Source organism: Aegilops tauschii, chromosome 1 (assembly GCF_002575655.3).
Source record: "Aegilops tauschii subsp. strangulata cultivar AL8/78 chromosome 1, Aet v6.0, whole genome shotgun sequence".
NCBI classification, from domain to species: Eukaryota; Viridiplantae; Streptophyta; class Magnoliopsida; order Poales; family Poaceae; genus Aegilops; species Aegilops tauschii.
The window spans coordinates 478,150,183-478,176,949 of record NC_053035.3 but is presented as its reverse complement, the minus strand read 5'-3'; the positions used below and the strand labels follow the sequence as shown (position 1 = coordinate 478,176,949).

Sequence of the window (26,767 nt, the reverse complement as noted above, 5' to 3'; positions counted from 1 at the left end):
CACTGCTTCTGATCGGTCGTCGAGGACTACTGGCCTTCGAGCCGGTCGTCCGACACCTTCTCCGTGGTTACCAATAGATAAATAAAAGAAGAAAGACGCGTGGAAAAACCAAACAAGACGACAAGAGTAGGTAACCGTGGCCCCTCCCAGCATCCCGACGGGCCAACAACCGCGTCTCCCGCGCATGGTCGCATGCCCTTAAGGACATGCTGCTCTTCCAGTCTTCCTTCCAACTCTGTGTTTCCACTCAGTCTCGACGTTGTTGTGGGAGAGAGGCGGAGAGCTGGCATGAGCGGGTTCGGGGAGATAATCGCGAGTGCCGTGGGGAAGCAAATCGCGAGCAAGCTCGGTGAACTCGTCACGGAGGAGGCCACCCTGCAGTGGAGGTTCAGAGAAGATGTTGATGTCATGGTGGACAAGATGCAAGATCTGGAGGCCGTTTGGCGTGATGCGGATGATAAGCTGCGCCGACGAGGAGGAGACGGAGAAGCTGTTCGGCGATGGCTCACAAAATTCAAGTCCGTCGCCTACGACGTAGAGGACGTGCTGGATGATCTGGAGGCTACCGAGCTCTTAAAGAAGAGCCAGCCAAAGGTACTCGCTTATTACGTTCTCCTGTTGTAAGGTTGTTGTCCAGGTTGAGATCCCCTCATCCAGCAAGTGATTTATGTGGACTTTTTCACTTCCCAAGAGCCTTGCATTTTAGGATTATTATGGATTTTCTATCCTATCCTGTAGCTACACCTTCTATTTAGGCTATCCAACTTTGCATCAAGATCTGTGTTGTCTTCACATAGAAATTTATTTGTTTTTATGTTTCTTTCAAAAAGAGAAAATTTGACCTTGAGACTTTGCAGGTCAACGCCACTCAAGCATCACTATGTGGATTAAATGTTTCTATTTTTTGTGAAACAGAAAATTGTTAAATTATAATTTTTGAATGAGTTTTATCATTTTATATATTTCTGTCTCGCCAAAAAATCTGCACTACTTGTGTGATGTCGACTTGCAAACTTTCAAGTTCAAATATTTTCTGATTTAGAAGAAAGAAAAAAGAGAAGTTTGCGCGCATGAATTTTCATGCAAAAATGGATAGTCTAGATAAGAGGTGTAGTTACATGGCTGCACATCCACAACTTTCCCATTATGGATTCATAGTTTCATACTATGCTCAAAGCAAAAGGGGAGCTTTGAATCTCAACAATTGTTCATAATTTGTGTTTATGTCACTTTTGCTATTTCTTGATTGCTTGAAATTTTCTTTTCTCATCCACCAAATTGTAGAGCATTTTTCCCGAGATCCTTCAGCTGCAGAGTGACTATTAAGGTCAACTTATCTTGGTCTAGTGCGTTTGCCTTTATGTTTCGTAGGGGTTCACTAAACTTTAATTGTTCTTGTTGTGAGGTGAGGGGCAGAGTTATATGTGAAGCGAGTGAAGTGGTTGTGGATATTAGATCTTCATCAAGTGCTGGGGGAAATAACGGAACTATGGCAAATTTCAGTTACGTCAGAAATAAACTATCCTATTTGTACACACCATTGGCCATACATAGCTAGTAACTTCTATCTTAACTTAAGATGTGCCCACCGAATGATGTTTTTTTTTTTGCGGACGACCTACCGAATGATGTTGGCTTCAATTTATTTACAGTTGAAGCTGTTCTTTTCCTGGAACAATCAAATTCTCCAGCGGGTCACCATGCCTCACAAGCTGAAGAACCTGAGGGGGGAAATAGAAAAAATAGGAAAGGAGGGCCATGATCTCAATCTTGTCAGAAATCAAGAACGGGCAGAAGGGAGCAGAAACAATGAAACTTTTGTAGGCAGCAGTGATGAAGGCTTGAAATCCGGAGTGGTGGGGAGGGATATGGAAAAGGACAAAATAATCAGGCTGCTACTAAACTATGACGCTAACGCTAGAGAGGATATATCTATCGTCCCGATTGTCGGGCTTGGTGGTCTAGGGAAGTCAACATTGGCCGAATCAGTCTTTGTGCTAGACAAGATGGCCAACAACTTCGAAGTCCGAGCCTGGGTTCATGTGTCTAAGGAGTTTGATTTGGGCAAAATTGGGAGAGCCATCCTCAAAAGCATAAATAGCAGTATCAACCTTGACAATTGTAGTTTGCAGGTTTTACAGGAAAATCTCAAAAAGGAACTTGCTGGTAGAAGGTACTTGATTGTTTTGGATGATCTTTGGGAAGAGGATGGGGATAAGCTGGAAAGGCTGAAGCAGATGTTACAACATGGCTGCAAGGGTAGCAGAGTTATTGTAACTACGCGTAACCAAAGCGTAGTTAATAAAATGAACACCGGTGTTCTTGCAAACCAAAGAAAAATTTGCCCTGTTCCCAACTCTGATCAAATCAACTTGTGTGTTTTGTCAACTGATGACTGCTGGGAAGTAATGAAGCAAACAACATTTGGGCCTGATGATGACAAAAGTAACTTGGAAGAAATTGGGAGGAAAATTGCAGAGAAGTGTGGGGGTGTGCCACTCGTGGCAATTGCCCTTGGGCAAGTAATGTCCGAGGTAAGGACTGTCGAGGCATGGCAAAAAATAAGGGATACGAACATTGATTTGGGTCACAGAGATCACAAGGACACATTGGAACGCCTCATGCTAAGCTATTACTACATGAAGCTGGAATTCAAAATGTGCTTCGCATATTTGGCGGCCTTTCCCAAGGGCTTCGTTATAGGCAGTGATCGTTTAATTCAGCAATGGAAGGCTCTTGGATACATTCATGGAGGGGACGAGGGTAAAAGGTGCATTAACTACCTTATGGGGATGTCCTTTCTTCAAATTTCAAAATCTTCCGCGGTAAGTGTTGAACAGTATTTCCCATGTTTTGCTGGGTGTGTCGAATATACTTCCTCCGTTTTCTTTCCTAGTAAATAAAATCGATTGATACACATTTATAATTATATGTGATTGTTATACACTCGATATTCAGAAAATATGGATATATTATCCCCTCTTACAGTTCATGATTATGTCTATGCCTTTATTTATTTTCACTTCAAGATTCTTAGTTAAATGTTTCCATACCCGCTCTTCTAAAATTTCAAAATTTAACATACTTCAAAATTTAAATTTGGAATGCGTTTAGTTTCACTTTGTTGCATTTGAATTTAATGGCTTACATTATATTTTGGCTCTAGGTTCTTTATTATTCTTTGATTTTAATATGATGTTGTTGGAGAACTTTCTTATTTTGATTTTAATAATAATATATCATACTAGATTATGTACTAGATTGGATATAACTCTAGGATTCTTTGGTATCTTTAAATTAGATAAATACAGTGATATTCGAAAATCATGCATGGCCATAGACGCTTCCAATTTATTAGAGCTGCTGTAGAGATGACACAATAGATTTATGCCGAACGTTCAATGTCCTTATGTTATCACTGCCATCCAACAGAAAAATATATTTTAAATAGCAAGATTCAACTTGATTAATCAACCGTTAGGTCGAGTTGGAAGGGAGGAAGGTATTAGCCTTCTAATTAACCATTAGAAGATTTACTTATCAGTTACGGGTGTTAGATGGGCCTCGTAGATTTCGTGCATTCGTTTAGTCACTATCTTGCAGCCCCTAATTTATAAGTAATGTTTATCATACAAGGATTCTTCACCTGGTAACCAAGCATAACCATGTGGGGTTTACATCTTCTTTTACAAGACTAAATTTATAGTACTCCCCTCTGCAGATTAGGTCAAGTCCAGTGCATGCCAATGCTCCTCGAGAGCTCACCATGCATGATTTGGTGCATGATCTTGCAACGATAATTTTGGGACATGAATGCCTTGTTCTAAATGCTACCGAACCGAGGAGTAGGAAGAAAGCAAAACGTCGTTATTGCCGACATGCACAGTTGATCAACTACCAGAATCAGTATAAGGTTTTCAATGATCTGCCAGGCAACATCAGATCCTTGCATGTAAGACATTCAGAGAAACAGCTGCTCCCGCAAAAGGCATTTTCTAGAACCAAGTATATACGGGTCTTGGACCTAAGTGGATCTTTAGTTGTGGGGCAATCAACTCCGAGAAAAAAACTTTTGCCATCTTCCACTATTCAGTTAAAGCTACTTAGGTACCTCGATGCCTCTACCTTGCCTATTACATCACTTCCTAAGTCATTCCATACACTTCAAAATATGGAAACTCTAATTCTGTCCAATTGCTCACTTGCAACCTTGTCTAACAGTATCTGTAGCCTCAGCAAACTTAGCTATTTGGATCTAGCTGGCAATGCAAGGCTTAGTAAGCTTCCTGACAAATTTAATCTTCTTAGGAAACTCATATTCCTAAACATGTCAAGTTGTTCCAAGCTAACCAAACTTCCTGACAAATTTAGCCTGGAGTGTTTAGAACATTTAAATCTATCAGGTTGTCATGAGTTAAAAAACCTTCCACAAGATTTCGGCAATCTTCAAAATCTTAGGTTCTTGAACCTTTCTGATTGCTACAAGATTTCAGTTCTACCAGAATCATTTTGCCTATTGAACCATTTGAAAGACCTAAACCTTTCAGATTGTCGTGCCCTTATATTACTCCCTGAATGTTTTGGTGACCTTTCAGAGCTTGAATCTTTGAACCTAACAAGTTGTCCCAGGCTAGCACGGTTGCCCGAGTCAGTCTGCAAGATGACTAATCTGAAGTGTCTCAATTTGTCATATTGTTTAGGGATCCTAGAGCTCCCCTCCTCAGTAGGTGATCTTAATCTCCAAATATTGGACATTTCTGCTGGTGCTCTCCGTCACTTGCCAGATAGCATCAGTGAAATGGCTAGTCTCACACAATTTGTGGTCACGTCAGGGCATCCTAGGGTGTTTGGAGAGGCACAGGAAATAAAGAAGCGCCTAAAATTGCCAGGCCGCACGGTACATAGAGTATGCCAGAGACCTTCAGGGAGCAACAGTATAGTGGAGCTTGCACATGTGAATTGCCGTGAGCTGTTAATTGGATCTCTTCAGTGTGTGGAGAAACTGAAAGACGCAGAGACAGTCAAGCTGCGTCATAAATCATGTGTTCGGCAGCTAGCTCTCCACTGGAACAAGAGGTATATGAATGCTTCCCTCAAGCGGAAAATGATTGCTAATGAATGCTCGGCTGAATCTATTCTGGAGAGGCTCATACCAGCTCGAAATCTTGAACAGTTTATGATACAAGGGTATACGAGCAAGGGTTTCCCTAACTGGATGTCGCACATATCCTCCCACCTCCCTTCTGTTACCTATCTGAGTCTTTTCGATTTAGGTGCATGTGATAATCTTCCTCCGTTTGGGCAGCTACCAAATTTAAGAAGTCTATATCTGCAGAAAATCCCCAACGTCACGAAAATTGGCAAGGAATTTTATGGAGAGGGTGGAACTTGTACGAAATTAAGATTGCTGCAGTTGAAGTCGATGGACAATTTGGTCGAATGGTGGACAACATTGTCAGGCAAAGAAGATGGAGAATTTCTAATCCCTAATTTGCATAATCTAGAGTTGAAGGACTGCCCAAAGTTAAAGTTCCTACCATATCCTCCAAGAAGTATGTTTTGGTTCTTGGACAATAGCAACGAGGCTTTGGTAGGACCAAGACTAGGATTTTGGGAACTCTCATCTTCCTCTCTTCCTTGTCGCATGGGTATAAAAAACTGCCTCTTTCAACCAGGCAAGTGGCGTAGACTAGAGCAATTCCCCACTCTTGAAGAATTCTCATTGACCTCCTGCCTCGGCTTGAGGGCCTTGCGAGATGTCATTCGCTGCTTCACCTCTCTCAAAAAGCTAAGTTTGATGTCATTGGAGGACCTGGAGATACTGCCGGATTGGTTGAGACATCTCACTTCTCTACAAGTCTTGGTCATAAAAGATTGTCGCAATTTAAGAATATTGCCTGCAAGTATGGGAAACCTCACTGCTCTGAGAGTACTAATGCTTCTCGAGTGCAAAGGACTAGATACATTGCCGCAATGGCTAGGACAGCTCAGTTCCCTACGAGAACTTCACATCAGAGACTGTCCCAACATCACATGTTTTCCTGACAGCATACAAAACCTTACTGCCTTGGAGGAACTGTATCTTTCTGGTTCTTCTCTTCTGGTCCGTAGGTCCCGCAGAGAGAATGCATATAAGGTTTCTCACATCCGTAAAGTAATATTTGAACCAGAAGAAGAACCAAATGAAGAACAAGGACAAGAAGAATCACAGGTACACAACTACAAAAGGCCCTTTTATTTACATCTTTGTAATTACAGGTAATCACCCATAGCTTCATTTGCACATGCTATTGCAATGATCTTGAGTCTTGACGACCTGGGCATTCAAAGCATGCACATATATTTCAGTTTGGTGTATGTGTATATGTCATTTACGTGCTCGGTCACCTTATATGACTTCTACCTTAATTAACTCTTAAGTAGAGGATGTTAGAAATTAGTGTCAACCCCCTGATTACTGTACCGACGTACCAGTACTATTCAGCTTTACAATAAAGTTGGACATAAAGCCTTTTCTCTAAAAAAAAAGAATTGGTGTGGAATATGTGTATAGGGCTATCGTTGAGCCTGATGTATGTGGAGGGTTAGTGTTTAAGTTGAACGCATGTAATTCGGGTTTGCTATATAAAGACACCACGAGGTAGCTAAATTAGACTGGGCAAAGCTAGTAGGCTAGACACAAAACCACAAGGTGGCGGTCTAGGCGCCTTTAGCAAGAATGACCGGACTAGCCATGGCGCGATGGTCGAGACGCGTCTGACGACCTCGATGGACTTGTCGTTGATTGTACCATGTCGATTTAGTAAATGAGAAGGACTGCCTGTGGTCATGCCTCGGGATGTGGGTGTTTATCGTTTCTCAGTTTACTTTTCACAATGACCTAATCGTGTAAATTGCATGTAACACAGGAAGCATGGATGGATAGGCTATTGAAAATAGATGGAGAAAACCCATGGAGACGTAGAGAGGAACGAGAAGAACTAGAGGTATGAAACCCCAAATGCCCAGTGACTTCTAATCTAGTAAATATGGTTTCATTTGCACATGCCTTTGCAATTATTTAAATACGACATAGGAATTCAACGGATGCATATTTATTTTATTTCTTTAATGTGTGTTTATGCCATTTTTGTGCTTAGTCGCCCTATATGAGTTCCACCTTACTTAACTCTATTGCCCTTTGTACGACGCATGTCAATTGCCCTTTGTACAACGCATGTACAGATGCGGGAGGACGCCATCCAACTGTAGCCGCATACATCCGGCCCTCCTTATTTTTTTCCAAGTCCGCACGATCAAATAGCCGCATGCACCACTAGTTCAAATTTAAAAAGTTCAAGTATTTACATCTCAACATTGTTGTCCCTTTCACCGCCCACTGATGCTCAATTAGATCTTCCTTCGGCTGCTCGTGAGTTGGTCGATCCGAATTTGTTGATGCATTTGAATAAACTCTTCAAATGTGGCTGGATTCTGGTCCAGAAGTTGGATAGGATCACCCATGTTCTCAAATTCCAGAGCCGCGGCAGCATTGTCACTCTCATCCTCGACGACCATGTTGTTCATGATCACACAACATGTCATCACCTCCCATAAGGTTTTCGGATACCATTGTTTAGCAGGTCCACGAACAACTGCAATGCGGGCCTGCAGAACTCCAAATGCCCTCTCGACATCCTTTCTATATGCTTCGTGTCTTTGGGCAAAGTGAGACTTTGTCTAGGCAACTGGGTTTGAGATGGTGCAGATAAAGGTAGCCCATGGAGGATAGCTACCGTCAACCAAATAGTAGCCCATGTTGTACTCATGTTCATTGACAGGATAGTGGCAAGGAGGAGCTTTTCCTTCAGTAAGCCTCACAAACAACGACGATCATTGCAACACATTGATGTCATTGTGAGACCCGGGCATGCCAAAGAAAGCGTGCTTAATCCAAAGATCCTGTGATGCAACTGCTTCAAGAATGATGGTGGGCTTCTTGACATGACCCTGATATTGCCCATGTAAAGCCTTTGGTCAGTTCTTCCATTTCCAATCCATGCAGCCAGGAGATCCAAGTGTTTTAAGTCCAAAATAAACTAGAGAAAGGTGTGGAACATGTGTATAGGGCTATAGTTGGGCTTGATGTATACGGAGGGTTAGTGTTTTAAGTCGAACACATGTAACTCGGGTTTGCTATATAAAGGCACCATGAGGTAGCTAAAATAGACTAGAGAAAGCTAGTAAGCTAGACACAAGATCAGAAGGGAGTGCTCTAGGCACCCTTAGGCCTTGTACAATGCAAGGTGCTTAGGAGAGGTGCTTGGAGAAATAAACCAGGTTTTCCTTAAGCACCTATGCTTATTTGTACAGAGTAGACGCTTAATTAGGCATCTGTCCTGTAAAAATAGGCACTGGTGCTTCAGAAAAACCCGGCTTATTTTTCGAATCACCACCCTAAGCACCTAGCATTATACACAAGGCCTTAGCAAGAATGACCGGACTGGCCGTGTGCGAGAGATGCGTCTGACGGCCTCGACGGACTTTTAATTGCCGTTGATTGCACATTTGTACTATGGCGATTTAGTAAATGAGAAGGAGTGCCCGTAGTCATGCCCCGGGATGTAGATGTTTATTGTTTCTTAGTTTACTTTCCACAGTGACCTAATCGTGTAAATTTTGTGTAACACAGGAAGCATCGATGGATAGGCTATCGAAAAAATACGGAGAAGGCCCGTCGAGACATAGAGAGGAACGACAAGAACTAAAGGTATGAAACTCCGAAAGCCCGGTAACTTTTAATCTAGTCAATATGGTTTTATATGCACATGCCTTTGCAATTAATTTATATAAATATGACATAGGAATTCAACCGATGCATATTTATTTTATTTCTTTGATGTGTGTTTATGCCATTTTTGTGCTTAGTCGTTCTTGTAAAAGTCGCATTTTTATAGACATTCAAAACCCTAAGGGAAAACATTGGATGCAAAATCAAGGCAGGAGAGATCAAAACCTACTAACTCAGTGTATATGTATGTATAAAACTAGTCATTAACCTGTGCAACTGAATGTCTTCTATAATATTATTAATTAAATGTAAATTATCAACCGCTTCCTTAGCCCGAGCGGCGGCGCGTGGGTCGACGGTGGCAGTGTAGCGCTAGCAGGAGTGGCCGACGTGGTTCTGGAGGCGGCTCGCGGTTCCATTCCTGTCGAAATCGGGGCTGACGGTGACTGCGGCGGACACATTGGGCGACGGAGGAGGGAAGAGGTGGCACCACGGGCGGGAGCTGAGGGGGGGGGGGGGGTGGGGGGGGGGCAAGAACGACCGGATTGGCCGTGTGCGAGAGATGCGTCTGACGGCCTCGACGGACTTGCCATTGATTGCACATTTGTACTATGTCGATTTAGTAAATGAGAAGGAGCGCCCATAGTCATGCCCTGGGATGTAGATGTTTATTGTTTCTTAGTTTACTTTCCACAATGACCTAACCGTGTAAATTTTGTGTAACACAGGAATCATGGATGGATAGGCTATGGAAAAAATACGGAGAAGGCCTGTTGAGACATAGAGAGGAACGAGAAGAACTAGAGGTATGAAACTCTAAAAGCCCATTAACTTTTAATCTAGTCATTATGGTTTTATATGCACATGCCTTTGCAATTAATTTATATTAATATGACATAGGAATTCAACCGATGCATATTTATTTTATTTCTTAGATGTGTGTTTATGCCACTTTTGTGCTTAGTCCTTCTTGTAAAATTCGCATTTTTATAAACCTTCAAAACCCTAAGGTAAAACATTGGATGCAAAATCAAGGCAGGAGAGATCAAAACCTACTCATTCAGTGTATACGCATTTATAAAACTAGTCATTAACCTGTGCAACCGCATGTCTTCTATAATATTATTAATTAAATGTAAATTATCAACCGCTTCCTTAGTCCAGGCGGCGGCGCATGGGTCGACGGTGGCAGTGTAGCACTAGCAGGAGTGGACAACAGGGTTGTGGAGGCGGCTTGTGGTTCCATTCCCATCGCAATCGGGGTTGACAGTGACTGCGGTGGACACACTGGGCGATGGAGGCGGGAAGAGGTGGCGCCACGGGCGGGAGTTGAGGGGGGGGGGGCAAGAATGATCGGACTGACCGTGTGCGAGAGATGCGTCTGACGGACTTGTCGTTGATTGCACATTTATAGTATGTCGATTTAGTAAATGAGAAGGAGCGCCCGTAGTCATGCCCTGGGATGTAGATGTTTATCATCACTTAGTTCACTTTCCACAATGACCTAATCTTTTAAATTTTGTGTAACACAGGAAGTACGGATGGATAGGCTATTGAAACTATTCGGAGGAAACGCGAGACTTATAGAGGAACGAGAAGAACTAGAGGTATGAAACTCCAAAAGCCCTGTAACTTTTAATCTAGTCATTATGGTTTCACTTGCACATGCCTTTGCAATTAATTTATATAAATATGACATAGGAATTCAATCGACGCATATTTATTTTATTTCTTTGATGTGTGTTTATGCCATTTTTGTGCTTAGTCGTTCTTGTAAAAGTCCCATTTTTATAGATATTCAAAACCCTAAGGTAAAACATTGGATGCAAAATCAATGCAGGAGATATCAAAACCTACTAAGTCAGTGTATATGTATTTATAAAACTAGTCATTAACCTATGCAACTGCATGTCTTCTATAATATTATTAATTAAATGTAAATTATCAACCGCTTCCTTAGCCCGGGCGGGGTGCGTGGGTTGACGCTGGCAGTGTAGCACTAGGAGGAGTGGCCGACGGGGTTGTGGAGGAGGCTTGCGGTTCCATTCCCGTCGAAATCGGGGCTGACGGTGGCCGCGGCGGACACATTGGGCGACGGAGGCGGGAAGAGGTGGCGTCGCGGGCGGGAGTTGAGGGGGTGGGGCAAAAATGATTGGTCTGGCCGTGTTCAAGAGATGCGCCTGACGTCCTCGACGGACTTGCCGTTGATTGTACATTTGTACTATGTCGATTTAGTAAATGAGAAGGAGCGCCTATAGTCATGCCCCGGGATGTAGATGCCTATCGTTTCTTAGTTTACTTTCCACAATGACCTAATCGTGTAAATTTTGTGTAACACAGGAAGCATCGATGGATAGGCTATCGAAAAGATACCAAAAAGGCCCGTCGAGACATAGAGAGGAACGAGAAGAACTAGAGGTATGAAACTCAAAAGCCCAGTAACTTTTAATCTAGTCATTATGGTTTTATATGCACATGCCTTTGCAATTGATTTATATAAATATGATATAGGAATTCAACCGATGCATATTTATTTTATTTCTTTGATGTGTGTTTACGCCATTTTTGTGCTTAGTCGTTCTTGTAAAAGTCGCATTTTTGTAGACATTCAAAACCCTAAGGTAAAACATTGGATGCAAAATCAAGGCAGGAGAGATCAAAACCTACTAACTCAATGTAAAAGTATTTATAAAACTAGTCATTAACATGTGCAACTGCATGTCTTCTATAATATTATTAATTAAATGTAAATTATGAACCGCCTCCTTAACCCGGGCGACGGCGCGTGGGTCGACGCTGGCAGTGTAGCACTAGGAGGAGTGGCCGACGGGGTTGTGGAGGAGGCTTGCGGTTCCATTCCCGTCGAAATCGGGGCTGACGGTGGCTGCGGCGGACACATTCACTACAGGAATCAGCTATTTTGTCGTCTGCCATGGCGGACGGCAAAGGCATGAACGGCGGACGGCAAAGGCCTTTGCCGTCAGCCGCGGACGGCAAAAGGCTCCGGTAAAGTAGGCTACGGTAAACAGCTACTTTGCCGTCTGCTTCCTGGCGGCTGACGGCAAAGGCTCTTTGCCGTCTGCCGCGGACGGCAAAGAGGGCGGACGGCAATAATGTGCTCTCAGTCCGTTAAGTGGCTAACGGCAGGCCTTTGCCGTCCGCCGCGGACGGCAAACTTTCTAGTGCCTTTGCCGTCTGCCAACGGACGACAAAGTTTCTACTGTCTTTGCCGTCCGCCGTATGATGTCATCTACACGTCACTACATGGCAGGCCTTTGCCGTCCGCCGCTGACGGCAAACTCTTTGCCGTCAGCCACTGTAGGCAAACTGACCAAATGGGTCAGCTCCCAGGAAGCACAGCTGGATGCCACGTGTCCTCTTTGCCGTCCGCGGCAGACGGCAAAGAGGCCGTTGCCGTCTGTGGCAGACGGCAAAGAGCCTGCATATTGGGTCTTTTTTCTGTTTTTTATTAAATCCCACAATTTTCACAGAAAATATATATGACATATATAGATATATTTCACAAGGCAATTACAGAGCAAACATATAAGATATCCAACATGCATAGTTCCATCATACATAGTTCCATCACATAACTTCATCACATAGTTCCATCATACATAGCAAGTTCAATCCATTAATACATAAGCAAGTTCCATCCATACATATTACATAAGCAAGTTCCATCCATCATTTCATACATAAACAAGTTCCATCCATACATAAACAAGCACTCCATAGCTAAGGTGACTAGAATAAGAAGAGTAGAACAAGAAGAGTAGAACAAGCACTCCATCCAGCACATAATGAAATCTGCAAAATGGCAAAATAAGAAAGTTAGAAATAGGTGACTAGAATAAGAAGACTAGAAGAAGAAGAGTAGAACAAGAAGAAGACTAGAACAAGAAGAGTAGAACAAGAAGAAGATTAGAACAAGAAGAGTATGTCATTTATGAGCTAACTTACGTGAAATGGATCATATATGAGCTAACTAAGTTGAAATGGGTCGTTTATGAGCTAGCTAAGGTGAAATGGATCATTTATGAGCTAACTTAGTTGAAATGGGTCGTTTATGAGCTAACTAAGGTCAAATGGATCGTTTTTGAGGTAACTAAGGTGAAATGGATCGTTTTTTAGCTAACTTAGGTGAAATGGATCATTTATGAGCTAACTTAGTTGAAATGGATCGTTTTTAGCTAACTTAGGTGAAATGGATCATTTATGAGCTAATTTAGTTGAAATGGATCTTTTTGAGCTAACTTAGGTGAAATGGATCATTTAAGAGCTAATTTAGGTGAAATGGATCGTTTTTTAGCTAACTTGGTGAAATGGATCGTTTATGAGCTAAATTAGTTGAAATGGATCGTTTATGAGATAACCTAGGTAAGATGGGTCATTTTGGAGTTAACCTAGTTGAAATGGGTCATTTTAAAGCTAACATAGGTAAAATGGATCATTTAGGAGCTAATCTAGGTAAAATGGGTCATTTTTTAGCTAACTTGGATGAACTAGATCATTTATAAGCTAACCTAGGTAAAATGGGTCATTTTAGAGCTAACTTAAGTAAAATGGATCGTCTATGAGCTAACTAAGCTAATTATGCAATTTTTGACATAAGTAAGCTAAGTACAGATCGTTTTAGAGCTAACTTAGGTAAAATGGATGGTTTTGGAGGTCAGTAAGCTTATTAAGTCATTTTGGAGGAGAAGAAGCTAAGTCTAGGTCATTATGGTAAGCATTGGAGGAAATAAAGCTAAGTCTAGGTCTTTATGCATGTGTTAAGCAAAACACTAGATAAACTTACCAAGATCCAGGAGGTGTAGGAGCGGGGTGGCTCGTGTCGGTAGCTGGAGAAGGATCGTGCGATGCTTGTCTGGAGTTACGCTGCACCAAAGATCATTTCCAATGTCTTGTTAGCATGATGACACTCAAATGTTAAGACTAGCAAGTAATGTCCATTCAAATAAAACTCACCGTGGTCCCAGGAGTAATCACTGGCATCGGCGGAGCGGTCTGACCTGTCTTCTCGCGCACAGACTGCACATTTGGTTTTGACGACTCAGTCATGCTAGTTAGTAATGAGACAAACACTACATGAATGTTTTGGCTAATCTGCAGAAGAAACTTACCACAAGGAGCTCGTACATGGCCCTTGCCTGCATGTCATTCCGTGCCCTCTCCTCCTCCATCATCTTTGTCGTCCTCTCCTCCAACTCCCGCTGCCTCTCCGCCGCCTCCGCCAGAAGTTTCTCCGTTCTATCTCTCTCACTCTGTATAGCAGCCTGCAACACCACTCACATGACCATTTGTAATCATTGATGGAAGCGCACACAATGTAATGGAGAAAGATAACTGAGTACGTATCACTAACCTTGATGGCGAGTTGCACTGGCCGTTCACGAGGCCTTATCTCAGGAGCGGAGCTCGACTGGCGCGCCTTGATCTCCGGGAGAGTGCTAGGACAACGGATAAGTCCATCTCCAATGGCTATGGAGCCATGGGACCTCCCGCCACCAGATATCATCACCAGCTCTGGATCAATGGGACCCTGGCTCGGGTTAAAGTCCTCCCCTTTCCTCGCCTTCCCCTCATCTCTATATCTCACGAGCTTGTTGTGGGAGGAGATGTTGGTGAAGTTGTTTGCATCATCGAGGTCAGACTGAGAGAAAGCCTTGACTTTCTTGAAAGAGGCAGTGTGGGCCATGGCATACAGGTCGTACACCTCTGGCACCTTATCCGCCTTATTGTAGCGTGCCTGAAAGAGAGAAACAATGAAAATTAGTAATTAAAGGGCTCAAGCTAGCATGATGAATGAATTGCATGAATCATGAAGCAAACCACATACCCAGTTGCGCCCGAACTGATATAAGTTGGAGCTGCCTTGATGGTGTGGCACACCTTCCATTTGGGCACGTTTGTCCTTGGCCTCGTTGTGGAGGGCTAGCCATTCTTTTGAGCACCACTCATCGACCAACACCTCCCAACAATCCATCCGATCCGCACACCATCTCGGAGGCGCCTAAGTTAGCAAATAGAAACTTGAGCGCTACGGCTAAGAATTACTAAATGAAGGAACTTAAGTAGAAGGCCTTGAGAATTACCTTCATGTACTGCTCCTTACTCAGGAACTTATCGCGGCACGCCGGCTTGGTCTTCTTGATACCACGCAAGGCGTAGTAGTCTCGAACAGCCTGCACCCGAGCCTCGTGCCGTAAGTTCTGGAGTAGGCGCTTGCAGACGTTCTCGATAACATGTGCCGCGTCCTCCTCGTATCCCTCCTCACACCTGTAGAATGTCTGCAATCAAATGAGACAATATTGATCAGTACAATTAATAACTAGCTAGTTGAAGATTTTTAAATGTGTAAAGGAGAAATTACCCAGAACTTTCTGATCACCATGTCTGCCCTCGTGTCGCACACGACACCGTCGATAATCTCATCCGACGGGGCCGGGGCAGCCACGTAGTGCTCCCAGCTCAATCCAAGCTCTGGAAGCCGACCCTCACCAGGCAACGTGACAAACCCCAGGAAGTTTTGCCGGCAAAGAACTCCAAGGACGGAGTTGGGCCGGCGGACACTATGATGGTGGTCCCAACCCCTGCAGCATGACAAGGCCAACGCATTAGTTATTTGAAGAAACGTGAATGCACAAGGTACAAAAATATTAAATGCACTTACGTACCTCTCCCCATCAGGGAAAATCAACCACCTCTGATCGCGGGTCGCCGGCACGGACGGGAGCCGTGTAGCACCACGCTGGTAGACGGTGCCCCCCTCCTCCTCAAGACCAGTCGGCTCCCCGCCATCATCAGCATGGCCACTCGGCTCCTCGGGCTGATCCGGCCAGGTACCCCATCCGGACGTGTGCTCCTCCGGGGTCTCGTGGGCCGAACTCTCGTGGGCCGAAGGCCAGTCGACCCGAGGCTCGTGGGCCCAAGACCCGTGGACCGGAGGCTCGTGGACCGGAGTCCGTGTAGCCTCCTCCTCGGACGAGTCCACCCTAGCAGTCACGTGCTCGGGTGAAACAGCTGCGGGTGGCGGCGAGGAAGGCGCCCTAGCAGTCACCCTACCTCCTCTCCCACGACCACGTGCCCCACCTCCTCTCTTCCTACCTCGTCCCCTGCTGGGCACCGCGGTCGACGAAGAAGGGCCCGGCGGTGTGGCCATACTGTCCAGCAACGCTCGGCGGAGAGGTGCGTCTGGAATGGAAGACCTCAGACCACGCGCCGACGAAGAAGGGGCCTTCGCGCGCTCCCGACCAGCGCCCACCATCTTTCAACACCTGCCATGACAAACAGTAAACGAAATTAGTACAACATAAAAAAAAGACCGACATGAATAATAATATGTGTATCACTTAAGTGTATCATCATCAAGTACAACATAAAAAAAAATTAATACCTGACACTACTAATAATCTCGATCAGTATCATCAATAAATGCATAATCATCATCATCACTATAATCAATGACGGGCTCATAGGGTTCAGTGGCATCAACATGTGGAAGGCCACCTTGACGTAATCGGTCAAGCAATGACAGGTCATCCGCAGCAGTAACCTCTTCTTGTTCCGGCTCTTCTTGTTCCTCCTCTGGGGTGATGTCGGATTCACTGTCGCTGTCTACTTCAATGTTTTGGGGTGAAGTATAGCGGTTCTTGAAACGCTTTTTGGAAAGACGTGTCTCTTGGAAGAATTCTCCTTCATATGTGTCTGGGTTAATGTGAGGTTCATAATCCTCTTCCTTTGGGGGAGATAGTCTAGCACGTGGCGGCACTTCATAAACGACATCCCAACCTTTCAGATTTGGATTAGTTTGGCAGGCCCACGGTAGATAGAATACTTGGGTCGCCTGTTGAGCCGTAATATAGACATCAGGAACATCTAAATGGGTGCTTTGGTTGATTTCAACTAGCCCTATATGTTCATGAGTCCTTCTAGTCTCCTTCGGCTGAAACCAATAACATTTGAAGACTACGACATTCGGTGGGTTTTCACCATAGAATAGAAGTTCATAAATGGCTTCAACTCTCCCATAATACTCGGTACCTCCTTCGCCGATAGCAGATACACAACAATTTGTAGACTTTCGGTCGGCCATAGATAGCTCTTTGCCATAGGTACGAAAGCGATACCCGTTGATGTCGTATTTGTCAAATGAACGAACCTTATAGTCAAAACCATTAGCGACTTGTCTCAATTCGGCGTCCATAGACTCTGAATTAGCTTACAAGTTTAATATGAAAGGATTGTTGCATTACGCACAAATTAGCGAATGAAACCGGGATAGCCGCCTACAAATTAGCCTACAAGTCTAATAGAAATTACCGTTTGTTTGAACCAAGAGATGAAACCGGGATAGCCGCCTCCTTGCTTTGCGAGAAGCTCATACTCTTCGACAGAATCCTTTTGGATCACCGCTCCATACGAGAATAAGGCGATGTATCGACTGTATGAAATATCCAGGAATAAGAGCAGTTCAAAGGAAATAGAAGTTGCGAAACTATGTACCGAGAACTTACTCGATGTACGGCCGCACTTCTATCAAGTTGTTGAAGATATACAACGAAATGGTCCGCCATTGTTCATTATCCAAAGATACTGGATTTGAAACACTGGCTGGTGCGAGATTCCCTTTGAATAGGCTGAGGTTGGATCCACCCTTTTTAGGGTCGTCAGCATTGTACCGAGGCTTCGGATTATGCAAATGACGATTTTTGGCTTCGTAGTGTGCTGTCATGAAGTTTGCCGCCTCCTCAGTGATGAATGCCTCAGCCATCGATGCTTCAATTCTACGTTTATTTTTACATTTTTGTCGAAGCGTCTTCTGCATCCTCTCAGTTGGGTAGCACCAACGATTTTGCACGGGCCCCCCCAATCTTGCCTCGGTCGGGAGATGCAAAATCAAATGTTGCATTGGATTAAAGAAGCCCGGTGGAAAGATCTTCTCTAACTTGCAGATCAACTCCGGCGCCAACTCTTCCATTTCTTCTAGCACGCCAGGCGATAGTTCTTTCGCACAAAGAACACGGAAGAAATAGCTGAGTTCTGCCAGTACTAGCCATTCATCCTCAGGGATGAAGCCATGCAACATCACCGGCATTACCCGCTCAATCCATATGTGCCAATCATGACTCTTGAGACCAAATATCTTCAATTTATCAAGACTGGCTCCCCTCTGTAGATTCGCTGCATACCCATCGGGGAACATCAACTGCATTTTCACCCACAAGATAATTTCCCTCATAGATGGCCTTCCAAGATTGAACCATGCCTTTGGCTTTGTCCAGTTCTGCTTTCCTTTCGGTTCTTTCATGTTTTGTAACGGCCTATCACATAGCGCCTCCAGATCGACTCTAGCCTTAGTATTATCCTTTGACTTCCCATCTATGCCGAACAATGTACCAAAAAGTGCCTCGGCGATATTCTTCTCAGTGTGCATCACGTCGATGTTGTGTGGGCAAAGGAGGTCTTTGAAGTAAGGCAGATCCCATAAGCATGTTTTGTGAGTCCAGGCGTGCTTAGAATTATACCCCTTGAAGTACCCTGGACGCTCTGGATCTAGCTCGAGAGCGTTTAACTGATCCAGGGTCTGTTGGCCTGTCAATGCAGGTGGTGCAGAGTTTTTGACAACTCTACCTCTGATGAAGTTCTTCTTGTCTTTCGTGAACTTATGGTGAGGATTCAGGAACTGTCTATGCATGTCGAAGCAAGAAAACTTGCGACCGGCCTGAAGCCAACGAAACTCAAGAGCTCCCTTGCATGTGGGGCACGGGAACCTTCCATGCACACACCAGCCAACGAATAGCGCATACGCCGGCAAGTCATGCGTCGAGTACATGTACCAGACACGCATTATGAAGTTCCGTTTGCTATAGGCGTCGTATGTCTTGAACCCATTATCCCAGGCTTCTTGCAATTCGTCCTTAAGCGGTTGCATGTACACATTCATATTTTCCCCCGGATAGTTGGGCCCTGGAATTATCAACGTCAGGAAAATGTTCTTTCTTTGCATAATCGGTCCGGGGGGGAGATTGAGTGGAAAGACAAATACGGGCCAACGACTGTATTGGGCTGCCGTCATACCAAACACACTGAACCCATCCGTGCTGATGCCGACTCGAGGATGCCTCGGATCTGCCGCTTTGTCACCATGTAATTCATCAAACTTTTTCCACGCAACACCATCCGATGTGTGTACAATCATCAGATTCCCATCTGCATCTAGTTCGGTTCTTTTGCCCGTTTTGTGCCATGTCATCTGTCTAGCCGTCTCTTCGACCATGAAAAGACGTTGAAGTCTTGGTACGATTGGCATATACCGAAGAACACTAACGGGGATTTTGGTCTGTGTCTTCTCACCCATACCGTTGTCTACCACAACATACCTGGAAGACTTGCAAATGGGACAATAGTTCAAGTTCGCATAGTCAAGCCTAAACAAGACACATCCTTTCTCACAGGCATGTATCTTATCATAGGGCATCTTCAGTGCACGGAGGATTTTGTCCGACTGGTACATGTTTGCAGGCATTACATGGCCTTTGGGTAGAAAGCATCCAAATACTGTCATCATTGCATCGTAGCATTCTCTGCCCAAGTTGAACTGAGCCTTCAGAGCCATTACTTGTGAGATGGCATCCAACTGACAAAGCTCAGTGTGCTCATGGAGCGGACGTTTTGAAGACTCCAACATTTCATTGAAGGCCTTTGCAGATTCCTCCATCTCCTCGTCCGAATCCCGAGCATCATCGAAGTCTTGCACCATGTTTTCCATCCCGGTACCATGCTCGTCGGTGCGACGACGATCCACCTCAGCTCGGTCACGTTGGGCAGACTCACCATGAAATGTCCACACCGTATAATCGGGCGTAAAACCACTCTTCTGCAGGTGTTTGCCCATTTCAGCCTCTGTCCTCTTTTCCCAATTGCCGCACCGTAAACAGGGGCACCAGGTTTTCCTCTGGCCATTTGCAAATGCGGCTCGCACAAACCCCTTGGTTTTTGTGAACCATTCAGTGCTCCATTTGTTCTGACCAGTGTGACCGGTGTACATCCACGCACGATCACTCATCTTGACTTTCAGAGCTACTAGACATACAACAAATATATATATATATATATATATATATATATATATATATATATATATATAAAATTCACCATGTATATATTCATCAGTTGATCTACTTTGTCAATTTTATTACGTCCATGCAACCTACACTCTAATAGGTAATGATAGGTCCTAATCCCACCCGAGTATGTTTAGATTGGGTTCATTTTCCCATGCTATGCTCCGGATCCTACGCAAAATTTCGGCAGCACCTCCGCGCTGTTCTCCTGATACACGTCTCTGCAATAAACAGAGAGGATGTGTACCCGGAGAACAACAGGGGAGGCACTGACAAAATTTATGCGTCGGATCCGGAGCAAAGCATATGGGAAAACGAACCCAATCTAAACATACTCGGGCTATCCATGGATAGCGTTGGACAATTCGAAAGAATCAAGGTTATAAATATGCAAATGCATGCATATTTATAACTATGACGCTTTCGAACGGGAGACACATATTGGTTACGCATACTGATGATTCAAGACACATATATAGCTAGCTATCAAGTTTCATCGGAATATATCAAATAATTAATGGGGGAGGAGGACATGTCATTTGTGCTCACCCACGAACGAAGGGGCAGAGCTCGTCAAACGCACGGCGAGGTCGTCGAACACCAAACCTCGCAGCGATGAAACAACTGCACATTTAAAACTACCCGATCAACACAATTATATATGATGTTTTTCATAACAAAATCGAAAAATATATGGCCTAACTAATAATTCACAAATATATCACCCCGTCGGCTTCTGGAAGGCCAAAGAACACCTTTTCGGGAGGTGTCGGGGGTCGGGGTGTCGTGTCGGTGTCGGGGTGCCGTGTCGGGGTCGGGGTCGGGGTCTCGGGGTCGGGGTGTCGGGTCGGGGGGTGCCGGGTCGGGGTCGGGGTGCCGTGTCGGTGTCGGGGTCGGGGTGTCGGGTCAGGCTCGGTGTCGGGGTGTCGTGTCGGTGTCGGGGTCGGGGTCTCGGGTCGGGGTCGGGGTGCCGTCTCGGTGTCGGGGTCGGGGTGTCGGGTCAGGCTCGGGGTCGGGGTGTCGGGGTCGGGGTCTAGGGGTCGGGGTGTCGTGTCGGGGTGCCGGGTCGGGGTCGGGGTGCCGTGTCGGGTCGGGGTGCCGTGTCGGGTCGGGGTTTTTTCCTCTTTTTTCCTTTTCTTCTTCTTCCTATTCTTCCTTTTTTTTCCTTCTTCTTCTTCTTCTTCTTCTTCTTCTTCCTCCTTTCCTTTTTCCTCTTCTTCTTCTCCTCCTCTCCTCTTTTTTCTTCTTCTTCTTCCTCTTCTTCTTTTTTCTTCTCCTCCTCCTCTTCTTCTTCCTTTCCTTTTTCCTCTTCTTCTTCTCCTCCTCTCCTCTTTTTCTCTTCTTCTTCTTCTTTCCTCAAACTAAACTAAACCTAAAACTAAACCTAAAACTAAACCTAAATCTAAAACTAAAACTAAAACTAAATCTGAACTAAACTAAATCTAAACCTAAAACTAAATCTAAACTAAAACTAAAAAGGAAAAAAACAGAAAAAAGGAGGGGGGCTCACCTGGGGCAGGGCCGGTGGAGGCCGTCGCCGGTGGAGGAGGGGGGCGGGGCGGTGGAGGAGGTGGCCGGGGCGCGGGGGCGGCCTGGGGCTGCGGGGGGCCGGGCCCGGGGCGGTGGGGCGCGGGGCGGCGCGGGGCCGAGGCGCGGGGGGGGCGGGGCGGGGGGGCGACGGGGCGGTGGGGCGGCGGGGCGGCGGGGGGCGGGGCGGCGGGGCGACGGGGCGGCGGGGGCGACGGGTGGTGGGGCGACGGCGCCGGGCGGCAGTGGCGACGGGGCGGGGGGCGGTGGGGCGGCGGGGTGGTGGGGCGACCGGGCGGCGGCGAGTGGTGGGGGCGGCGACGCGCGGCGGGCGGCGGCGGCGGCGGTGGGGTGGGAAGTGGTGGCGGGGCGCGTCGGCGAGGAGAGAACAGAGTAACGGGCGGGGGGATACGGGCCGTTAGGTAGTGTCTTCTTTGCCGTCCGCCTCTCTTTGCCGTCCGCCCTTTTGCCTCTTTGCCGTCCGCTGGCAGACGGCAAAGAGGTGGGCCGTTAAGTTTTTCCAAACGGGCGGGGGGTGGGGGCCACCTCACTCTTTGCCGTCTGCCAGCGGACGGCAAAGATTCTTTGTCGTCCGCTGGCGGACAGCAAAGAGCTCGCGGACGGCAAAGAGCTTCTTTGCCATCTGCCATTTCTTTGCCGTCTGCTTTTGGGTAGCTGATGGCAAAGAGCTTCTTTGCCGTCAGCTAGCAGACGACAAAGAGCTGGCAGATGGCAAATTAGCTGATTCCAGTAGTGATTGGGCGACGGAGGCGGGAAGAGGTGGCGTCGCGGGCGGGAGTTGAGGGGGTGGGGCAAAAATGATTGGTGTGGCCATGTTCAAGAGATGCGCCTGACGTCCTCGACGGACTTGCCGTTGATTGTACATTTGTACTATGTCGATTTAGTAAATGAGAAGGAGCGCCCATAGTCATGCCCCGGGGTGTAGATGCCTATCGTTTCTTAGTTTACTTTCCACAATGACCTAATCGTGTAAATTTTGTGTAACACAGGAAGCATCGATGGGTAGGCTATCGAAAAGATACCAAAAAGGCCCGTCGAGACATAGAGAGGAACGAGAAGAACTAGAGGTATGAAACTCAAAAGCCTAGTAACTTTTAACCTAGTCATTATGGTTTTATATGCACATGCCTTTGCAATTGATTTATATAAATATGACATAGGAATTCAACCGATGCATATTTATTTTATTTCTTTGATGTGTGTTTACGCCATTTTTGTGCTTAGTCGTTCTTGTAAAAGTCGCATTTTTGTAGACATTCAAAACCCTAAGGTAAAACATTGGATGCAAAATCAAGGCAGGAGAGATCAAAACCTACTAACTCAATGTAAAAGTATTTATAAAACTAGTCATTAACATGTGCAACTGCATGTCTTCTATAATATTATTAATTAAATGTAAATTATCAACCGCCTCCTTAACCCGGGCAACGGCGCGTGGGTCGACGCTGGCAGTGTAGCACTAGGAGGAGTGGCCGATGGGGTTGTGGAGGAGGCTTGCGGTTCCATTCCCGTCGAAATCGGGGCTGACGGTGGTTGCGGCGGACACATTGGGCGACGGAGGCGGGAAGAGGTGGCGTCGCGGGCGGGAGTTGAGGGGGTGGGGCAAAAATGATTGGTCTGGCCATGTTCAAGGGATGCGCCTGACGTCCTCGACGGACTTGCCGTTGATTGTACATTTGTACTATGTCGATTTAGTAAATGAGAAGGAGCGCCTATAGTCATGCCCCGGGATGTAAATGCCTATCGTTTCTTAGTTTACTTTCCACAATGACCTAATCGTGTAAATTTTGTGTAACACAGGAAGCATCGATGGATAGGGTATCGAAAAGATACCAAAAAGGCCGGTCGAGACATAAAGAGGAACGAGAAGAACTAGAGGTATGAAACTCAAAGGCCCAGTAACTTTTAATCTAGTCATTATGGTTTTATATGCACATGCCTTTGCAATTGATTTATATAAATATGACATAGGAATTCAACCGATGCATATTTATTTTATTTCTTTGATGTGTGTTTACGCCATTTTTGTGCTTAGTCGTTCTTGTAAAAGTCACATTTTTGTAGACATTCAAAACCCTAAGGTAAAACATTGGATGCAAAATCAAGGCAGGAGAGATCAAAACCTACTAACTCAATGTAAAAGTATTTATAAAACTAGTCATTAACATGTGCAACTGCATGTCTTCTATAATATTATTAATTAAATGTAAATTATCAACCGCCTCCTTAACCCGGGCGACGGCGCGTGGGTCGACGCTGGCAGTGTAGCACTAGCAGGTGTGGCCGACGGGGTTGTGGAGGCGGCTTGCGATTCCATTCCCGTCGAAATCGGGGCTGACGGTGGTTGTGGTGGACACATTGGGCGACGGAGGCGGGAAGAGGTGGCGCCGCGGGTGGGAGTTGCGGGGGGGGGGGGGGGGGAGGGGGGTTCCTGATAGAAGTTGGCTAGCGAGATAGAAGTTTGCTAGGCGTGGTTAACTCCTCAAAAGAGAATATTTTGAGGAATTAACCATTTTTAAGGGATCGGCTAGAGTTGCCCTGAGCACTCATCATGTCCTTTGAACTTGTCCCCGGAGTCACTGGGTGTGCAACGATCTGTCTGCTTATCTTGTCCTTTGAACTTGTCCCCGGAGTCGCTGGGTGTGCAACGATCTGTCTGCTTATCTTTTGACGTTCTTACGTTTGCCATTATTACCCCCCCCCCCCCCCTACGGGGCCTTAAAGAGACGATGCAAAGTGTTCCTAACGTTCACCCCTACACCTCGCCTTGTTCCAATCCAGGAAACCAATTCATTTCTCGTTCCCTTAATGAATTCATCTAGAATTTGTGTCAGTGTCCAAGTTTCCTAATCCATTCTATATACTTCCCTCTGATCCTCATATTGACATGTGGCTTGACCTTCAACAGCAGGCCACGACATCACCCCACTTGGCAAGCTAAAGTAAGGCCACTTAGCTAAAAAAACGTCTGCCATACTTTGCCATTCTTAGCTGGCATACTTCGGCATTCTTAGCTTTCAACCAAACATGTTCCCACTCCCTTACTTTTAATCTCAGAAACAATACAAAGAACATGCTATGTGATCTGCTTGTTTGATCCTTAATCCTATGATTAGATATGCAATTTTGGCATAATCGAGCTATGCAATTGTTAGAACTTTGTGTTGAGACATGGTGGCAGTATTACTTTGCTTTCGATAGCTTAAACTTTTGGATGCACTAATTAATGATGCAAGGAATTTTATTAGTATTCTGTAATAGAGCCATATCATGAATAACTGAAATACTGTTCTCACTAAAGTCACAGATGTCGAACTCAGACTCTGAACATCTCTCTCATTATGGACAAGAAGATTCAGAAAATGAGGATGACGAGCAAGAAGATTGGTAATTTGGTATCTATAAGATTTTAGTAGTTTGCTATCATCAAATGCTGAGTAGCGCGTTGCTGTGGAGACCTCTGTAATTTGCAATCACAATCTTATAGGTACTCAACTACTCCCTCTGTTCCTAAATAAAGTCTTTTTAGAGATTTCACTATGGACTACATACGGAGCAAAATGAGTGAATCTATACTCTAAAATATGTCTATATACATCCGTATGTAGTCCATGGTAGAATCTTTAAAAAGACTTATATTTAGGAACGGAGGGAGTACAATGCTAGCAAATTTCCTTTTAAAGAAATATAGTACAAACGCATGCGCTTACAGACACGCATGTACAATCTGACCACAATGTTATTCTTAAAAAAAGATATACTACATTAAAAGCACTGGTCTTTACTCATTAATCATAGATCAAATCCTAATTTGGAGGAGCACAATTCTTGACCAATGCAAAGTATGAAAGTACTGTTGTATCTGTGCGCAATGTTCGTTTTGATAGATCACTTGTTATGGGCTGAAATCGAACCAGCACATATCGCCAGAAACATGAAACAGAGTTACGGCAAAAAACAGGATATGCTGCAACAGGTTCATGGTTTTGTTTATCAAATCATGGATCAAAATCCTCTTGTGGAAAATAAAGTTAAAAGCGGACGTCCTAAAAACTAAATTCGTTGGCCATTTTTGTGAACTAAAATGGAAGTGCCCTGAGGCACACCATTCTCCATGGCATACAATTAGGGAGTACTGACTGCTTATGTTTATTGATATGATCTGAAGTACTCTGTATATCCTATGTACCGTCTCCTCCTGAAGTCTGAATCACGCAACTGTGGAATTTTGAGTGCCGCTGAAGGGTTCAATGATTGTCTCAACTCTGAAGTGTCTGCGCTGCTAGTTTATCGATCTACCCCCTCTGTTCCAAAATAGATGACTCGACTTTGTACTAACTTTAGTACAAAGTTAGTACAAAGTCGAGTCATCTATTTTGGAACGGAGGGAGTAAGTGTGTAGACCAAATATGTGTCCTAGTGTAAAACATCCGCTTTTGCCGGTGACTGTAGATGATCACTTTTGTATGTGGAAGATCAACGCTGGCGGGCTACTACGGCTTCCTGCATGTTCATACCTCTAGCGATTCTCGTGCATATATATTCTGAAGTGAAGTATTATTGTCTGAATCCATCTTGCGTTGTGCCTGGAAGCAAAGCTAATTAGCGTGCGGGCCATGCACTGATGAATAACATGTAAACTGAATGGGTGAATTCCTCTGCCCTGCGAAGAAAACAGAAATGGGATGGGTGGATTAGATCCAGCAGCGAGAACAAGAAAGAGTGCAAGATGCAATATCTTGGACCTTCGCAAACCTACGCCGTCGTTTGGGGGACATCTGGTGTCGATCTCTCCACCGCAACGGGAGCAGCTCGCGGATCGGTTTTGGCACGGTGGTGTTCAGTATTCTCCTCGCCAGACCTCTGTTGGCGGCGGTGAGCCCGTCGCACCGCCAGGATCAACAGCATGTCCAGCTATATTTATGGAACAACTTCTTCAGTTAACATTCAGTGTTCAGTTACGGTGCAAGGTAGAAGCGGTATCGGCGAATCCTGATCGTCCATCAGCCATCCAAAGGAGGAGAGTTAATTATTGCGTTGTATTATTTCTCCACTAGTCACTGCCGCTGACTGAAGCTTTACCTTCTCCTTCCTTTATCTTTCTTGCTAGGCTAGTATATATGATTGCCTTGAATATCTACGCTTCATGACAAGCAAGTCATTGCTTGAATATCTGGACGGTACAATAATGTAGCAAAAGCCTCTCGACCACAACTCACTGCCAAGGCTCAACCTTTGTGGCCCCAGAATCATTGTCAATCATCATGTCATTTTTGCTACTATATGAGAAGAAGATTATGCTGACCCATATGCTTAT

At 45.1% G+C, this 26,767-nt stretch overlaps 1 protein-coding gene across 2 annotated transcripts; it reads left to right on the top strand.

Moving 5' to 3' along the window:
• Positions 1 to 210: 210 nt before the first annotated feature.
• Positions 211 to 25,241, top strand: LOC109763902 (uncharacterized). 2 transcript variants are annotated; one of them, XM_020322778.4, is made up of 11 exons: positions 212 to 594; positions 1,653 to 2,825; positions 3,722 to 6,211; positions 6,909 to 6,986; positions 8,672 to 8,749; positions 9,499 to 9,576; positions 10,303 to 10,377; positions 11,111 to 11,188; positions 22,440 to 22,517; positions 23,251 to 23,328; positions 24,752 to 25,240. In XM_020322778.4, the coding sequence occupies exons 1-11, from the start codon at positions 289 to 291 to the stop codon at positions 24,839 to 24,841; spliced, it is 4,602 nt and encodes a 1,533-aa protein (XP_020178367.1). In that variant the 5' UTR covers positions 212 to 288; the 3' UTR covers positions 24,842 to 25,240. The 2 variants fall into 2 exon arrangements, with proteins under 2 accessions (XP_020178369.1, XP_020178367.1); XM_020322780.4 differs by lacking the exon at positions 10,303 to 10,377 and having other exon boundaries at positions 211 to 594; positions 24,752 to 25,241.
• Positions 25,242 to 26,767: the final 1,526 nt, after the last annotated feature.